At 33.2% G+C, this 17,114-nt stretch overlaps 1 protein-coding gene across 1 annotated transcript in view; it reads left to right on the top strand.

The window, feature by feature from the left end:
• Positions 1-16,247, top strand: part of LOC150086319 (E3 ubiquitin-protein ligase UHRF1-like) — a 105,980-nt gene extending 89,733 nt beyond the window's left edge. Inside the window, exons 11-16 of the mRNA XM_090374489.1 lie at positions 1,154-1,316; positions 1,848-1,985; positions 4,848-4,944; positions 11,516-11,667; positions 13,003-13,101; positions 15,573-16,247. Of these exons, the coding sequence (XP_090230615.1) occupies positions 1,154-1,316; positions 1,848-1,985; positions 4,848-4,944; positions 11,516-11,667; positions 13,003-13,101; positions 15,573-15,719 (796 nt within the window). The 3' untranslated portion in view covers positions 15,720-16,247. The remainder of the gene's footprint in view (positions 1-1,153; positions 1,317-1,847; positions 1,986-4,847; positions 4,945-11,515; positions 11,668-13,002; positions 13,102-15,572) is intronic.
• The last annotated feature ends 867 nt before the right edge of the window (positions 16,248-17,114 follow it).

The raw sequence follows: 17,114 nt of genomic DNA, 5'->3' as shown, positions 1-17,114 counted from the left end.
CATTATGTTTTCTCAGTGACCCAAGTTTGTTAATTAATGTGCCAGGTTTTAGTTTTAGATCAAATGATTCTTCAGTCATATTCTGATCACCTGCAAGAGTGAGCTTCAAATTATGTAGTATATCCTTAACAAGCTTGACTTCACCTACAGCATTTCCAGTCTTAGTTTGATTGAGTCATATGCCATGGTAGTTTGGATGGTCTTGTATTAACCAGTTTTATTATCAGATATATTTATATATTTACAATTAATACATAAATTAATTTATTAATAAAGATAAATTTACAAAATATTAGAATTAAGAAAATATCAAATGCAAATAAGCATTGTTTTAGGAAGCTATTACAATTTCCAGTAGAAATTAATTAAAAGAATATAACTTCTATAAATTACTACTTAAAAATGACTTGATACATTGGTTGCTAGATAGTTTTACAGTCCAAATAAAATTTAGACTATGGAACTATCTAAATTATAATGAATTATGACCCTTGTTAAATCAGAAATCCTAACTACTGATTATCATAATTTAACACTAACTTTCAAGATTTAACAGTTGTACCAGAAAGTGTGATCAGTATGAAAACTATAAGGTTAGTTAAAATTAAGAATACAATTACATGAGAAAAAAAATAATTTACCGAAAACTTATGAACTTATCTGGAACTTTAAATCACTGGAACTGATTTTGAGCTGACTAAATCTCATTTTTAAAGTGGGATGGTGATGTGTTCTACCAATTGGTATAGAAAATTTCAGGATAAAAGAAAACAGACCTTGGTATTTTTGGTAATTTTTATGATCAACTTCTCCATGTAACGTGGAGAAGTTGACTTTTTGTGGAGTGAACAAAAAAATTACAATTTATTTAAGATGTAAATTTGAGTATGCTTTATTTTCTGTTATTATTTATAAATTTGAAAATTTATATATTATTGTTCTATTCATATTTTGGTAAAAGAAAGTTTTAATTGCAGTGCATTGCTGTAATTGTGCTTCTTGTTTTATCTGGCCTACTCAAATTAGGAATTCTACCTTTCCCATTAATACAAAAAATTTAATTAATAGGAATTTTTATTATGTTATAAGTCATTGTTTTTACTCGCAAATTTTGTTAAACTAATGGTTATTGGATGTTTTAACACTTCATTAGGGCTCTTGCCTTGAACTGTGCCGCTCCACTAAATAGCAAAGGAGGAGCTGAAGCTAAAAATTGGAAAGATGGAAAACCAGTTCGAGTAGTACGTAACTGCAAAGGCCGGAAACATTCATCATATGCACCAGAAGATGGGAACAGATATGATGGTATTTATAAGGTAGGGGGGAAAAAACCTTATTTAGTTAAACTTTAATACAATGCAGAAATTTTTCTTCTAAAACTTTTGTAAATTCTAAAAAGAAATTCAATTAATTAAAACTTTTTTGAGAAATTAAGAGAAAAGCTGGCCACCTGTCAAGTGACCTGCCACCATGTTTACCATAAATGGGAGTGCCAACATTGCTGAGTTAAGAAGAGTTATATTCTTAACTTGCTGGTGTTGACTACACTGATGCCTTTGTGTTGCGGGTTCAATGTATATATATTTTTACCATTTACTTATTGGTATTATTGGATGATTCATTTATTGGTAGAGTTTGGTAGTTTATTACTGATATTTTGGTAAAGTTGGTCACTGATTTATTTGTAGTTTTCCCATTTAAAACTGTCCTATGAAATATTTCTCTCATGATGGGACTTTGGAAGAAATATTTCAAATTAAGAAAAGTTTTAACTGGAATTATAGCTTAATATGCGGTGATATATGCAATGGCTACTTTATACTAATTAGTAACACATATTTAAACAGGTAGTAAAATATTGGTCTGAAAAAGGAAAATCTGGATTTCTAGTATGGCGATATTTTTTAAAGAGAGATGATCCAACCCCTGCTCCCTGGACTAAAGCTGGAAAGAAGAGAGTAGAACAGTTGGGTTATTCTATTCAAGTTAGTATTATTATTATTATCTTTCTTTTCTTTTTTGTAATTGTGTTTCTCATTTTAACAACCTTTTTTGGTGTACTTACTAAAGTGATGGGGGTGTGGGAGGAGGAATGAATTTCATGATGAATTATGTTTAGTTGTACCCAGTTTGCTGTTTTCAACTTGCAGCCTTCACCTCTAGTAACTTCCATTATTGGTTATCAGCATTGTTTGTTTAAGGACCACTTTATATATCCAACTAGTAGTGATCTCTCTCTCTCTCTCTCTCTCTCTCTCAACACAGAGAGAGAGAGAGAGAGAGTTCTTCCATTTTTTGCCTTATTACCTCAGGAAATGCAAAATCTTTGGGGTAAAGTGTTCAGAACCTCAATTCAAATGTTCATATGGCTGCCTTCATTTTGAGTAAGGCTAGCCAAGTAGCAAAATTACTAATGTATTAAAATGTCTAAATCACTGTTGAAATTCTCTCTTATCTTGTAATTACTTATTTCCTTCTAATAAATTGAAAGAATGAATTTTGTGAACATGGCCTTTTAAGAAGCACCATACCAAAAGTTGCAGCAGTTTAAATTCAATTTCATAGTCCTCGTATGGCCACAATACTTTAGCTAGCCAGTTTCATCTTTCATCATTTTGATAATTAAATTTTAGCAGAATCCATCCTACTCACATGGTAATTCGAAAATATTTGATGGGTATGAATGCACTGTTAATATTTGCCTCATGATTATTAAAACTGTCCTCTGTGGCACATTGAGGTGTCAGGTGATCTATGGCACTGCCTGAACTCGATGAGTGACAAATGACATGTCGACAATTCCACCTGGCCCCAGAAACAATCCAGCACATCACTGTGGGATGCAGAGTGATCATTCAGACAGTGCACACTCATAGACTTGACCAGGTTGCCAGGATAATATATTAGAAGCTAGTGCAAAATTAACATTTGATCAAAGAAAGTGTATCATATTATAAGTATGAACCCCAGGCTGTACTAGAGATCCCTACTCATAAACTACATGGGACCGTGCCATAATAATGGATAAGACAATCCCACACAACAATCAGACATAATCCTCATTGACAAGAAAGAAATGGATACGATCGATGTAGCCCAGCACCAGCAACTTCCAGAAAACCTACGAGGAAAAGATCAGGAAGTACACAGACCTAAGAAGACAGGAGGTCAAAGAAATGTGGCATATGGAATAATGGCCATCCTGATCACCACTGGCATGGTGCTAAAGGGCCTCCATAAGAACCTAGCAGGCAATAGGCCTCCCAGAGGACACTTACATGGAACTCCAGAAAGCTGTGATCCCTGAACACTTGTAGGATAGGCAGAGAGTTCCTTGATCAACAGTAGTAATAATAATAGTAACCAGACACAGCCTGCACTTGGTACCAGTAGCTGTCATGGGGTGAAAAAATTCCTTAAGAAAAAGGCATAATAATAATAATGAAAGTAGAAATACAGGTAGTTCTCGACTTTGAGTTAATTTGTTTCTAGCACACACTCGTAAAGCTGGAATTTATTTCCCATATACATAATGTTAAAAATAGGGATTACGTTCTCAACATTGAAATTAGTTAACTAATTAGTTTGTTTAAACAATTATTGATTTATCCAAAGAAATGAAAACATGGCCTGTAAAATCAAGCAAATTATAATAATAAAGAAATTATTTATGACTTACAAATGTTAAAGAATGTTTATTTTTCATCATCATCAACTAAATGCACACTCGTTGATCACTCATTATTGGCTCGGCACTCACTGGTTTCTTGCACAGTGTCGTCTTCTTCAGAAATGCTTCAAGAGGTGTTTGTTTCCAAGATAATCTTCTCTTTTCTTTATAAATTTCAATAGCATGCATAAGCATTTTTTAATGGAACGCACAAATTGCAACTAACACGATTTGCACGAGTAACAAATTTACGAAGCTTTAAAAAAAAGGAATGAAGAGAAGATTCTGAAAATTTATTTGTTTTTTATACGATTGAAGATTTCAGTGAAGGGTAACTCATTTCACTGTAATACCATAACATAAAAAAGCTATCGGTATTTTTTGCAAATGCAATAACATGAAGTTTACTACCTGTTTATAATTGCTTGCACTAACAGAAAAACCCAATAAATCGGAAAGTGCAAATTGTTTTTGTTTTATGGTAGTGACCTCTAGAAATATATTAGAAAGGCGTTTAGAATTGATTCTTATAATAGAATGTATGATAACAATGAAAGTGTAGTGCATTTTAATGATTTGAAATGGTAACTAATAAATTACACTATAAAAACGACCTTTCGGTGAGGTATATAGTGAAAATTTCAACTTCCGAGGTTGTGGAATGAATTACCAAAAAACAATGTGTTATTGTGTTCACATTACGATATTTTCATGATATGATGCTGTCTCTGGAACGGATTAATATCGTAAAGCCAGGGTACACTGCATCATATAACTACGAGTGTGGTTTGAAATGCGGTATTTGTGAATGTTTAACGTTAATTTTTTTGCAATTAATGTTCATATTTTTGATTTTGTGTATACTTGAAAACAAACCCTCATAAGCCCAATAACTCAAAGTGAAATATGCATGCCTATAATGCTGACCTTCCATCTGTTGAATGGTTTTGTCAACTTGAAAATGGGAAAGGCTAATAGTTTCATCTTTATATTTATATTTTATAGAATTATATTGTTTATATTTAAATATTAAGGTAACATAATATTACATAAAAAAGAAGAGAAACTAGCTATAAATTATATGCATTTGGCACATACAGGTACTTAAAGCTACTTATACAGGTTCTATACAATTTTTTTTTAATAAACTAATTATAATATTTTTATGTTTTCTTAGTATCCAGATGGCTACTTAGAAGCACTGGCCGAGAAGGATAATGTAGATTTGGACATAAATACCAAACGTAAAGGGAGTGAAAAGCGATCTCGAGAAGGTAAATGCGCTACCTTTAGGTCTCATTGTATTTGCCTTTGTATTTAATTATTTGTAATAGGCTGACCTATGCATTATGCATTATGATAAAAATAAAACTATGATTTTTATGTTTACTTTTAAAGAGAATATTAAATAGGATATTCTATTGAATAATGTTAAATCTCTTAATTAAAATGCACAGTAAATTCAGAAACAGTATTTAAGATTATGATATTTAAAGACAGCCAAAAAATAATCTCTGCATTATACCATCGAATAAAAATTTTTGAAACAAGTCTATTAGTCTTTATTATATTTTACTTTAGGCATACTTAAAACATTGTAAGATTCTCTTGTAAATAGCTTATGTGGATACTTATGGGAATGTTTGTTACTTATGTTCAACTGGATAAATTTTCATTTGCCTTTAATGAAGAATGGGTTATTCTACTGGATTATTTTAAAATAATACTTTTATTACTTGACTTTAATAACTGAAATAAAATCCAGTTTTATTTCAGATTTATAGAGCATGAAGAATTTTGCTCCCACAGCCAGTCTTAAAATGTTGATTACCTTTCCTTGGGTGTTATCCACTCCCTTCCCCCTACCCCACTTTCACTTAAATCTCACCAGTTTTCGGGGTAATTTTTTTAAATACATATTTGGTTGGCCAATGTCACATGTTCAACAGTAGAGTAATAAAGCATCAAGTTACACTGAAAATAAAGACCAAAGATGATTTTGTCTTTATTTTCAGATACTTATTTATTTTATAACTTGTTGGGGAGAGGTCTTTTTTTCTTGTTGTATTACTATTGATTTGTTTACTCAATTATATGAGATAATTAGTAATAAAGAGAAGTGCCCTCAAACCTATGATACCCACTTACGCTACCTGACTGCAGTATCTAAATCAGAATTTTCCTGGTTCAGAGGACGTTCTGATTTCCCCCGGTCCTGATAGAACCTAATTATGTTGGCAAGCCAGTGTCTGAGTCTATGAATAATTACAAACAATTATAATACCTTTGAAACAACTTTAATACATGTCATAATATATACAAGTACGCTATAATACATGTTATGAATTTCATAAGTATAATATCTATAATTTTTCTCAAATTGAAAACAGTTCAAACACTATACCAGCAGATTCTAATCTGGTTATAACATTGGGTTTATCTTCTCTTGGTGAACAACATAGGCATACTTTAACAATTCCACTATTTATTCTTGCCATATAACAGGTCATGGCTTCCTTACCTAATATACATATAATTTCATTCTAACATTATAGGAATATTCTACTCTTGAAGCCATTCCATTCAGTTTAATAAAAAATCCACTTATCCTATTTCTAAATACCCTTAAGATATTGGCTAGATGTGTGTAACAAGCCGTGATCTACTTTAATTTCTACCTTCGGTACGAAATACATTCTATAAGTGTCAGGTTTCTTAATTTATGTAAAATTTCCCTTCTATAAAGCATTAACTGTCTCTGCTCTTCCTTTATCTCAACTTTACCTTGTCCTTTTAATTAACAAATTCATCGGGTTATGCTCAGATGCCTAACATAACCTTCCCCCTTTCATAGTAATTATTTTAGCTGTTCTGCCTTATTTTAGGGTATGATACCCTTTTTTGTAAACCTGGCTTTAATCGTTTTCTCCTAACATCTCATTCACCTAAAGCACTCAATCTATTACTCAGGGATAAAAAGGTAAAGTGCAGCCATTATCAACCCACTGCAGGATGGAAGCCTCCTCAACAATTCATGTTGAGGGAAATGGACCATAATATGCCACGCTGGTCCAATGCAGGTTGGCAGATCGACCGTATTCAGCAGTCAGGGGCTTGAACCCCGGTCAACTCAAAGAGCGTGTGCTACTGCACTCCCGCTCCTGACCACTCGGCTACAGAGGCCTGTTTTAGGGATACAAGAGCCCTAATATATGCATATATATATAAACATACAAGTACCTTAGTTCTAGTACATTCACTTATGCTGTCTTACAATTTCCATTTTCACTGCCACACTCCTTTTACTATACTGCCCAATTACAAGACCACACACACACACACACACACATGTCCTAGAATTTACTTTATAGCTTATATAGCATGAAAGTAACAGTCCACTTACTTTATTTCTATCTTGCTCTTGTCTTGTCCTAAGTTGGCCAATGTCACATGTATTCATTGGGTATTCACTTCTGCTGCTTCCACCTTTCCGAAGGATTGGTGATCATTTCATCTAAGAGATGGGCTTCATTCCGGTTTAGTAGGCTGTACTGCTGGAGGATTGTGGTAGACAAATAAGGACTGGCTCCTCACTTCTCCCATAGATTCCATCTCTCCGTAGGGATATCATTTTATTTGGAGATTCTTTCTCACTGTAAGGTACATAATTATCTTAGCTTTACACTCACTATCAATATTTTCTTTTACTTCTCTCGCATCACTGATCTTGTTCTGACCTACACTCAGACTACAACTTCGATCCGCTCCAACTTCTCTCTGTCTCCCCCCTCTCTTTTCCCCCAAAATCACATGTTAATTTCTCTCATCTATTCGCTCGTCATTCATCGCCTGATCTCTTCCACCAATCACGTTGAATTCCTTTTTCTTAACTTTTATTTCCCACTATTTTCTTACTAAGAATAGCGTATTCTTTATTGCCATTTCTAATTGTTTTAAAAATTCCTGCCCTACAGCCCTCCCAGAGAATCGCTTACAGCCGCCCTCTTCCAGAATTTGTCACGGGCCTTCACTTATTTGGCGTGACCACTAAGCCTTTCCTGTTGCTTGGTTTATGCCAGGCTCCTTACTTGCCATGGTTTCTGGTGTCCCTTTGTTAGTGTAAGTAACTCTTTCCGTTCCATTATCTATGCCTGAGCTCTTAATCGTCCCTTTGTCAAACTTCGTGTTGTTCTAAGAGACAATGTCACTTAGAACACTTAACTTTATACTAACATTTTCGTTAATGTTAAATTAAACCTTTTTTAATTACACTTTCATTCACCGAGACTCAAATACACCTATAACTATCTTAACAAACTTAAGATAGTTATTTATTTTATTTAATGCAATTTTTTTTTAAAATATTTTCCGCTGATGGGGAAAAAAAGTACTTTAATAGACTAAAGACCTGTTAATGCTAAAGATTAATAGATTTTCACCCACTGAAAGACCAATTGATCTTAATGCTAACTGTGTTCAATGCTTTTCTTTTGATGTTAAAAGAAGGAAGAAAATATCAGTTATCCATTAGGAAATGCACAAAACAGTACAGATAATATGCAAGATTTGACTAGAAAATTCTAGGAACAACCACATTGAGAGGCACTGCTGTCATGTTAATTGACACAGCTGCCATCAGTGCATGCAGTGTTAATTTAGTGTGTGCAGTAATTTACAGTATTAAATTAAATTACTTAATTTAATACTGTTAAATGAATAAGTGAAATCTACTTACAAAAAGCTTAAAAATCTCATTGAACTGGATATTATTACTAATTGTCACTCGGAGAATACTATATTTATGCTAAAGCACTAGGAAACAAATGTAGCATTTATCAACTTACAAGATAAAGTGTATTTCATTGTAAATTCTGTTGAGTAGATAGTTCATATCTCACTTTATAGAGAACCCTCCATCTCTTGGACTTCCTTGCTGAAGTTGCATTTTTTTCTAGAAAAGATGTTGATCTAATGACCTACTTTCATACTGAAGGAGGCTCTTGCACAAAACATTAGTCATTCTATCATATACCAATTAGTCTGTCATTCTAAGCATATTTTCTCACCTACATATACAGTGGATGCTGCTTATTATGATTGCTTTGGGACACAGCTTAATTGATAATAATAACTGACAAAACAAGAATGTAGCTGTTCAAAGCAGACAGAAAGAAGACATTAAAATCAGTCAATGTAAAGTATTTTAATTTGACTGTCCACTATTTCTTCGAGAAAGTCAGCAATAAAAATGAAATTATCAATGTTTCTGGAAGTCGATACGAACCTTAAAAATAAATAATGAAAATATTAAAGTTAACTCAGCCTGAATTCTAGTAAAACCAAAATGCAGCTACAAAGTTATTAACACATTAAGTGCTGGCCAATAGATGGTTTGGCAAAATTCTTTATTAAATGGAGTTAATCAAGTTGTGCAGATAATGGAAATTGATCCATATTAATTTCCAAGACTTGCAGATAATGGCAGTTGGCTCATATTAAATTTCCAAGTTTTGCATCATGTGACCTAAATTTCTCTTAAATGGAGTTGTCTTTGCACGTTTTATATGGATTTTATATTTGGATTTGACTAATTAACGATGCCAAATTTCAGTGTTAGGACCTTTGGTTTCTTCAAGTTTTTGTGTGTTTAATTGTGCACATTTTTGAGAGCATTCAGTTTCATTAAATTGCTTTCATCACACTTTTAATCATGCTTTTACTTCTTAACTATTAAGCCTTGAGGTTGTCACAGACATTCTCTGAGATATACCAGACAAGCTGTACTTGCTACCTGGAAGTCTAAAACGCTGATGGAACTGATATTCAGGTGACATTCAAGTCAAGTGGACCCAATTTCGGTGAAGTCCAGATGGTCTGTGACAGCCAAATCCTCTGCTTGCACCTTCATGATGGTGGGACTGTTAGTAATCCTGGGTATAACCTCCTTTCACAAGCACACTGTGGGTGACCACCCAGGCGTTTACAATTCTTCAGTTTCATTTTCTGCCTAAACCAAAGCTCGCAACAATTGTAAAGTGCTTCCCCCACAAAGACATTTTATACTTTACAATTGTAAAGTGTCTTTGCTCTCTGTATATCTGAAAAGTTACGTCAACTCTAATGTTTAAAATAACCGCAAGCTATTAACAATAATAGACTCACTAGCCTTAAGAACTCAATTTTTAAATTTAAAATATTAACCATTAAACCTATGTTCTGAATAGTATTAAACATAAGAATTAAACGTAAAAATTATCATGAAATTAGTAGGTAACTAGCAGATATATGTGAAACGGTATCTCTTCAGGATGCCACACTGTTTCACTATTTCAGTACATGTACTGAAATAGTGAAACGGTGTGGCATCCTGAAGAGAAATGTTAATGGCGGCATATATGGACTATTTCAGTACATGTCCTGAAATAGTCCATATATGCCGCCATTAACATTTCAATAGTTTCTTTTCCATATATTTTAGTGTTAGGGCCAAAAGTTTAAAAACGTGGATTTGTTTTATGTACAGGAAACTTTGGCATCTATGTTAAGTTATCTATACTTTTAAGTTGTTGATGGTAGCTGCAGTTATAATTAAAATGAAAAGACAAATTATCAAGTTAACTTCTTGCTAGGGCTTACCAATCTGCACGTGGTAAACCGAACCAAAAAGTGAGAATGATTGTTTGAGTTTGCTGCCCTAGTCAAGGGCAAAGGTTGCGATCTCTCACAGTCCAAGACCTACCAATGTGGTAAAGGCACTGTACAATAATGTTCGCAAAAAAAAAAAGAAGGGGGAAAAAAAAAAAAAAAAAACGAAATAAACCAGACTTACTAAGGTGAAACTAAATACAACAAAGAAATAAGCCACCATGAAGCTTCCCTTCCAGAGGGTGTTCTCTTTACACACTACAGGGAATGTACAGCCTACGTTTGCAGAGATTAACTTTATTTACATATATATATATATATATACACACACACACAAACTATATACAAAATAGTTCTGTCAGTGTTTGCTATTCTACCCATATTGTATCATTTTTAATTACTTTACTTAAGTTTTTATCGATGAACCTGTCCGGAATATTATTCTTAGTAAGCTTATCTTTTAAAGTCCTGAGTGCTTCCAATTTAAGTCTACTGTTATTGGAAATTCTAATTATTCTTATAGCTTGTAAGGTAATTATGTTTCTTTGAATTTTAATTGGTATGTTTGAACTCCAATGGCTAAGGTGTATTATTTCAAAATTATACTCTTGTCTTTTATTGTAAATTCCTATTTCTATCTGGTTAATCGCTTTAATATTTATATTTAGGTCGAGAAATGTTACCTTTGGGTTGTCTCTGTTTGTTTTTGTTAAGGTTAGATCATTAGGATAAATATCCTTTTTGACCTCTTCTAAGTTGCTGTCAAAGGAAATCATGTTGTCAACGTATCTGTATGTTTAATTTTGTTGTTATTCTTTTTGTTGTATTCCTTTTCGTAGTGGTGTAGGAAAAGGTTCGCTGCCAGAACTGAGAATTTTGATCCCATTGGGATGCCTATCACTTGTTTATATTATGTATTTGCCGTTGTATATGTAATTGTTGAATACTCAGAACTCTGTATATACTGCCCATTGGCAATCGTTTATTTTTATTTTTAATTTTTCCTCTATTAGTGCAATACGAGGGCAGGAGTGTCTATTGCTATCCTAAATATATATATATATATATATATATATATTCAAGTGACAGGTTATTTTTAAGTTTAAATATCTGTTTAGAATTGTAAATAAAAAATGAAATAGTGAAATGCATGCACTACCAAACTTCTTTTTTTTTTTTTACCTCCCTCTTCCCTCATAGGTGATGAGGATTTTGACAAGATATCCTCAGATGCAAAGAAATCTAAGTCTTCATATCAGCTGCCTGCAGGAGTGGAAGAATTAATAAAGAAAGATGTCAAGAATAAAAAGCTCTGGGAAGAATGCATTGGAGAAATTAAAGATGGTGCCCATGTAAGCCTTAATATGCATATACTGTTAAAATCAGAATAAATCATATTTCTTTCTTTAAAATATCAAGTTTGCATCTGTAAAAGGGAAATTTTTAATCCATAATTTCAGAAGTAAAATTGCGATCTTTGTTTTGACCCTTGTATTTTTTTTTTTTTTTTTAATATTCAAATGCCATTCCAAGTAATTTGGTGATGCTCTCCCTATATGATTTCATGCAGTTTCTGGCAAGTTAACTGATAAAGAAGCCTATAATTGACAGCAGCAATTAGCAGCGCACTTACTCTTAATTTGATAGAATATTGTATGACCCCCATCCCTCCCCCATGACATGAGCACCTCCATTTTTCACCCTTTTACACCAAATAAGCCTTCTGATAAAGGGTCTTAATTTACAACCTTATGCTGTACTTTTTCGATTTCTTCTCTTTCTTGTTTTCTTTGTTATTTCTACAGGTTAGGAAAGTGGGCTCTTTTATTTTGTCTGGCAAGATAATAATTGCGCTTGGAAAAATGTGAATGGGTTTGTGCCAAGAACTTGTTCCTGATATCTAACGAAATTGACTCTGGGATTCTAAATTTGTCTTTTTTATCTCTTTAGAATTATTTTGAAATTTCTTGCTTAATTGAGAAAAATAAAAGGTGCTTACTAGTACTTACTTTTACTAAAATCTTCTTATGTAATCCATAGATTTTTGTGTTTTTCTCTCCCCCATCTCCCTTCCTCCCCAATGGGCCAGTTTTCTCTATGTAATGCTTTAACTCTGAATTCTGTTACAGGCAATAGCTGCTTACTATCATGGGATGTGCTGGGATTATTTCATTCCATGAAATAATCCCAGCAGTTGTTCTCATTTGTGAAAGCAATGACCTCATCTTATATACTGAAATAACCATCAAGGATGCAGTTACCATAGCTAAATCAGGGATAAACTAAAAAGAAATAGGCTATAATGCAAGTGAGCTGTTGACTATACTAGATCAGCTGTGTCAGCAGTTTGGATGTTGTGTATAAATGGTTAATCGAGAAAAATAAAAGATGTTACTTTTATTTTTCTAAATATCTTCATGTGCTAAAATTTTATGTAATCCATACGTTTTTCTTCCCCACCTCTTTCCAACTTAAGCCAAGTTTTCTGTAATATAACATTTTAATTCTGAAATAGTAGTTTAATTGGAATTACTACAAGAATTGGGGGGGGGGGGATTTATGGTAGGTTTTATGTACTGCTTACAGTCTTAATTTTCTATTTTCAGTGAAAATTGTTTTACAATGTAAAGCATAAAATAATACAGATTATACTCTAATGTAGCACCTGTCATTTCTCATTTTCACAGAAATTTTTGAAGAAAGTGGAAGAAATATTCAAATGTATTTGTTGCCAAGAAGTTGTTTTTGAACCTGTGACTACAAAATGCCTTCACAATATCTGCAAGGTGGGTTAATTAATTTAATATACAAAATACTAATAATTATGGAAAGATTGAGTTATTATTGTCAGTTAACAATAGGCGCTGTGGCACTATGATGGCTGTACATCATAGTGCCACATACTTAATACTACCCATTTAAAAAAAGGTTTGTTTCAAATCCTATGAGTGGCACAGATCTACTAAGGCATTTTTAAATGGCCAGATTGCTGCTTTTGCGATCAAGTTTTAAATGCATATAGTTTTGATATTGTAACTACTATGCAGTTATAGTTCAGAAACACAGCATGGATTTGTTAAGGGGAAGTCTTGTCTGACAAATTCCATTGGATACTAAGATGTGGTCACAAAGGAACTGGATGCAAAAAATAATTTTGATATCATATACTGGGGTTTCAGGAAAGCTTTTGATATTGTTACATATGAAAGACTACTGTACAAATTGGAGCAGTATGGAATTAAGGGCAAGTTGCTACAATGGATAAAAGGATCGTTGAGTGGGAGATGGCAGAGAGTAGTAATATGTGGACTAATGTTATTAGTGGATTCCCCCATGGTTCAGTGTTGGACCCATTGTTGTTTTCAGTAGTTATCAATTATATTGACGAAGATATATCAGGGTTAATGTCTCAGGTTGCAGACAATACAATGGTTGGCACGGTTGTTAATGACAGTAATGGTAGTACGCTACTGCAACAGGATCTGGAAAAGTTGAGCAGATGGCAGCTGAAGTTTAACATTGACAAATGTAAAGTACTGCATATGGGTAGCAGTTACCCCAGAGAAATGTATCAACTAGGTAGTACTACATTCAGGGTAGTGGAGAATGAAAAAGACCTGGGGGTAATTTTACAGTCAGATATGAAGTTTTCTGTGAAGTGCAGGCAGGCTGCAAGAGTAGCTCATGGTGTTTTACCATTGATATACAGGAATTTTGCCAGTAGGGATAAGGGGGTGATTTTCCCCTTGTATAAAGGCAATGGTCAGGACATGCCTTGAGTACTGCATATGGATCTGGAGGCCTCATTTTAGGAAAGATGTAGAGCTGCTGGAATGAGTACAGAGAAGGACAATGAGATTGGTGAGTGGAACAAAGGGTTGGTGTTATCAAGAAAGGCTTAAGTTCTGCAAATTGCAGCTTCTGAAGATTAGGCACCTGCAAGGTGATTTAATTGAGGTGTATAAGGCCTTGAATGGTTTCAGCAAACTTAATGCTAATGGGATTATACCTCTTGCTCAGATTACTCACTTGAGGGGACATAAATTCAAATTGAGGAAAGACAATTGTAGAATAGATGTGTGGAAATTTGCCTTTAGCCAGCAGGTGGTTGATAGTTGGAACAAACTTCCATCTGTTGTAGTGGAGGTTAACAACTTAAAATTGAAAAGGAGGAAATTCCATATTAGGAAGTATCTGATGAGGAATATTAGAGAGGGCTTATGCATGGGTACTACCTTTAAAGTGAAAGGAATCATAGACTGAATAAGTAGGAAAAAAAACATTTAAGTGGTGTTTGAGGAAACTAGTAATTGAGATTCTGTCAGAAAAAAATGTGGGGCTTGGCAGATTTTTGAAGGAAATGGGCATCACTGGCATTTTGACTGAAACCACCTATATTTGTGACAAGTGGTGAAACCAATTTCTGTCCTGTAGAAATAATTATTTTGCATTATTCAGCTACAGAAGAGGATTGCTATTTGGTGTACATAATGATTACTGCTGTGTTTTGATCATCAGCAGGTTGGGTGATATGTCAGTTGATTGAGAAATAACATGCACAGTTTAAACCTTGATAGTTTAAATATTCTTGAATTGGGTGTTTGCCAAAGCAGTGTGTTAGCTGATTGTTGGGGGGAGGGGAGGGGGGGAAGGATTTCATTCTGCCTATATCAAAAAATCTGACTTTCCCTGTGAATTGCATAGTGATGTTTATTTTTGACTGGACTGCAATCATACGATAGTAGGCTAAAATGGGACCAAAAATTTTAACTTTTAATCTTCTAGATATATACAGTTTATATAAGCTCAGTGAACATTGGGTACATTTTTTACTTGAGAAAGCTAATATTATAGGTTATGTGGATGGCAGCAAGTTCTATAGAAGTAATTTTCTTATACTTGTAATTACAGAATTAATACTGACATAATCAGCAAGGGTTTTTCCTGTTCTTTGTGGATATCTTTTGCAATAACATTCCAGTAATGTTATTGCTGGAATATCATTGCCGATTTTTTTTTTTTTTTTTTTTTGTCAATTTTTTTGGTATTAATTTTAGTGGCAAAATGAGAAGGGCGAGTTGTTCTCACTCAACTCACGAGTGGCCTCTATGTGTTGAAATATATAAATGTTTTGATTTCCCAGCAAATAATAACATTGCTTCTCCAACAGAATAATTCAGTACATTGTTTTGATTTCTGTATTACGAATGCAAAACAAATACAACTATATTAAGTTTTTTTTTTTTTTTTTTTGCAGTCCTGCCTGCAGCGGTCGTTCAAAGTAGAGGTCTACTGTTGCCCAATGTGTCGTGCAGAGTTGGGTAAAAACTATGCCATGACTGTCAATAAGACTTTAGGAAATATCATGAAACACTTATTTCCTGGTTATGAAGTTGGAAGATGATTTTAATTAATGTAAGTTATTGCCATTTGTGAAGTACAAAAGAGACATGTAAAGAAGAGGAGCACATCATTGTGAGGAAAAATTGACAATAGGAAAATTATTGGTTTCCACTTAGATACTGAAGTATTGCCATTGTACATATGTAAAAAAATGCAAATGTTTTTTCTGCTAACTTTCGGAAATAAGTTAATTCTTAGTAATGCTGTGCTTTTGCCTGCTATCTTTAAGATAAAATTGGGATTATGAGAAATAATTATTTTGCATTATAATTACAGAAGGGGGTTGCTATTTGGTGTACATAATCATTACTGTTGTGTGTTGATCATCTGCAGGTTGGGTCATATGTCAGTTGATTGAGAAATAACATGCACAGTTTAAACCTTGAAGTTGGTGTTGTGGCCATATTACTTTATCAATGTGAACATTATCTTCACATGATGTCATTTATGATACACAAATGAATTTTTCAAACTGTTTTTGGTAATTTACTTCCCAGTAAATTACATCTTCTCCATAAACTGATATGAAGCCATCATATACTAGACCCACCCTGTATATGAAAATGATTAAGATATAACATAGTATCCCTGGCTATTCTGTTTCTGCAGAAGTTATTTTAAAATAAACGGTTTCTTAAGCAGTGAATAATGAATTACTCATTATCTGTAAGTAAATTAAAAAAATATATATGAACCCTGATGAGATGGTTCAATAATACCTTACAGTAAAAATAACAGTTACAGAAGGGTTTACTTTTGTCGTGCTTATAATCACTTCTGTTATATGCTATATGACCATCATATGAAAATGAACAAGGTGCAATGTTGGTGGACACCCCTTACATTCTGTGTACAGAAGTTATTTTCAAATGAGTGTGAATGAAGTTTACTATGCAGTGGTTAATGAATTACTCTATCTTTGTCAAATTAAAAATAATAATAAATAAAAATCTGTCAACCCCATTGTGATAGTATTTTAACTATCTTTTTACTCCAGTGATCAGCAATCATCCAGTTCTGATGATTGCTTTGTTATAGTAAATAGCGAAGATAGTTTTATATGATGCTGTGGGTTCGTATACTCTTGTGTTATGCTCTTTTAATATCTTCAGTGTGTCCTTAAGTTGTATATTGTTTATATAATTCAAACTGCTTCATATTTTGAGATATTTGCTGTGAACTGTATATATATGTCTTGAAAGTACAAACTACATGCATTTCAGGTGCAATTTTTATCCATAAATTATTTTTATAAGCCAATTAACTTTTATAAGATAGTAGATATTATTGTAGAAAATGTGTTAGTGCCATAAACGATACAGCACTTTGTGCATAAAATAAAAGTTATAAACTTTTATGAAAGGTGTGGCCTTTTGCACTGGTTAGTCTGAATTGA

Source organism: Mastigoproctus giganteus, chromosome 5, assembly GCF_048544385.1.
Source record: "Mastigoproctus giganteus isolate SK-2022 chromosome 5, ASM4854438v1, whole genome shotgun sequence".
Taxonomy (NCBI): domain Eukaryota; kingdom Metazoa; phylum Arthropoda; class Arachnida; order Uropygi; family Thelyphonidae; genus Mastigoproctus; species Mastigoproctus giganteus.
Note: the sequence above shows the minus strand (reverse complement) of the source record. Positions and strands in the feature narration are given on the sequence as shown.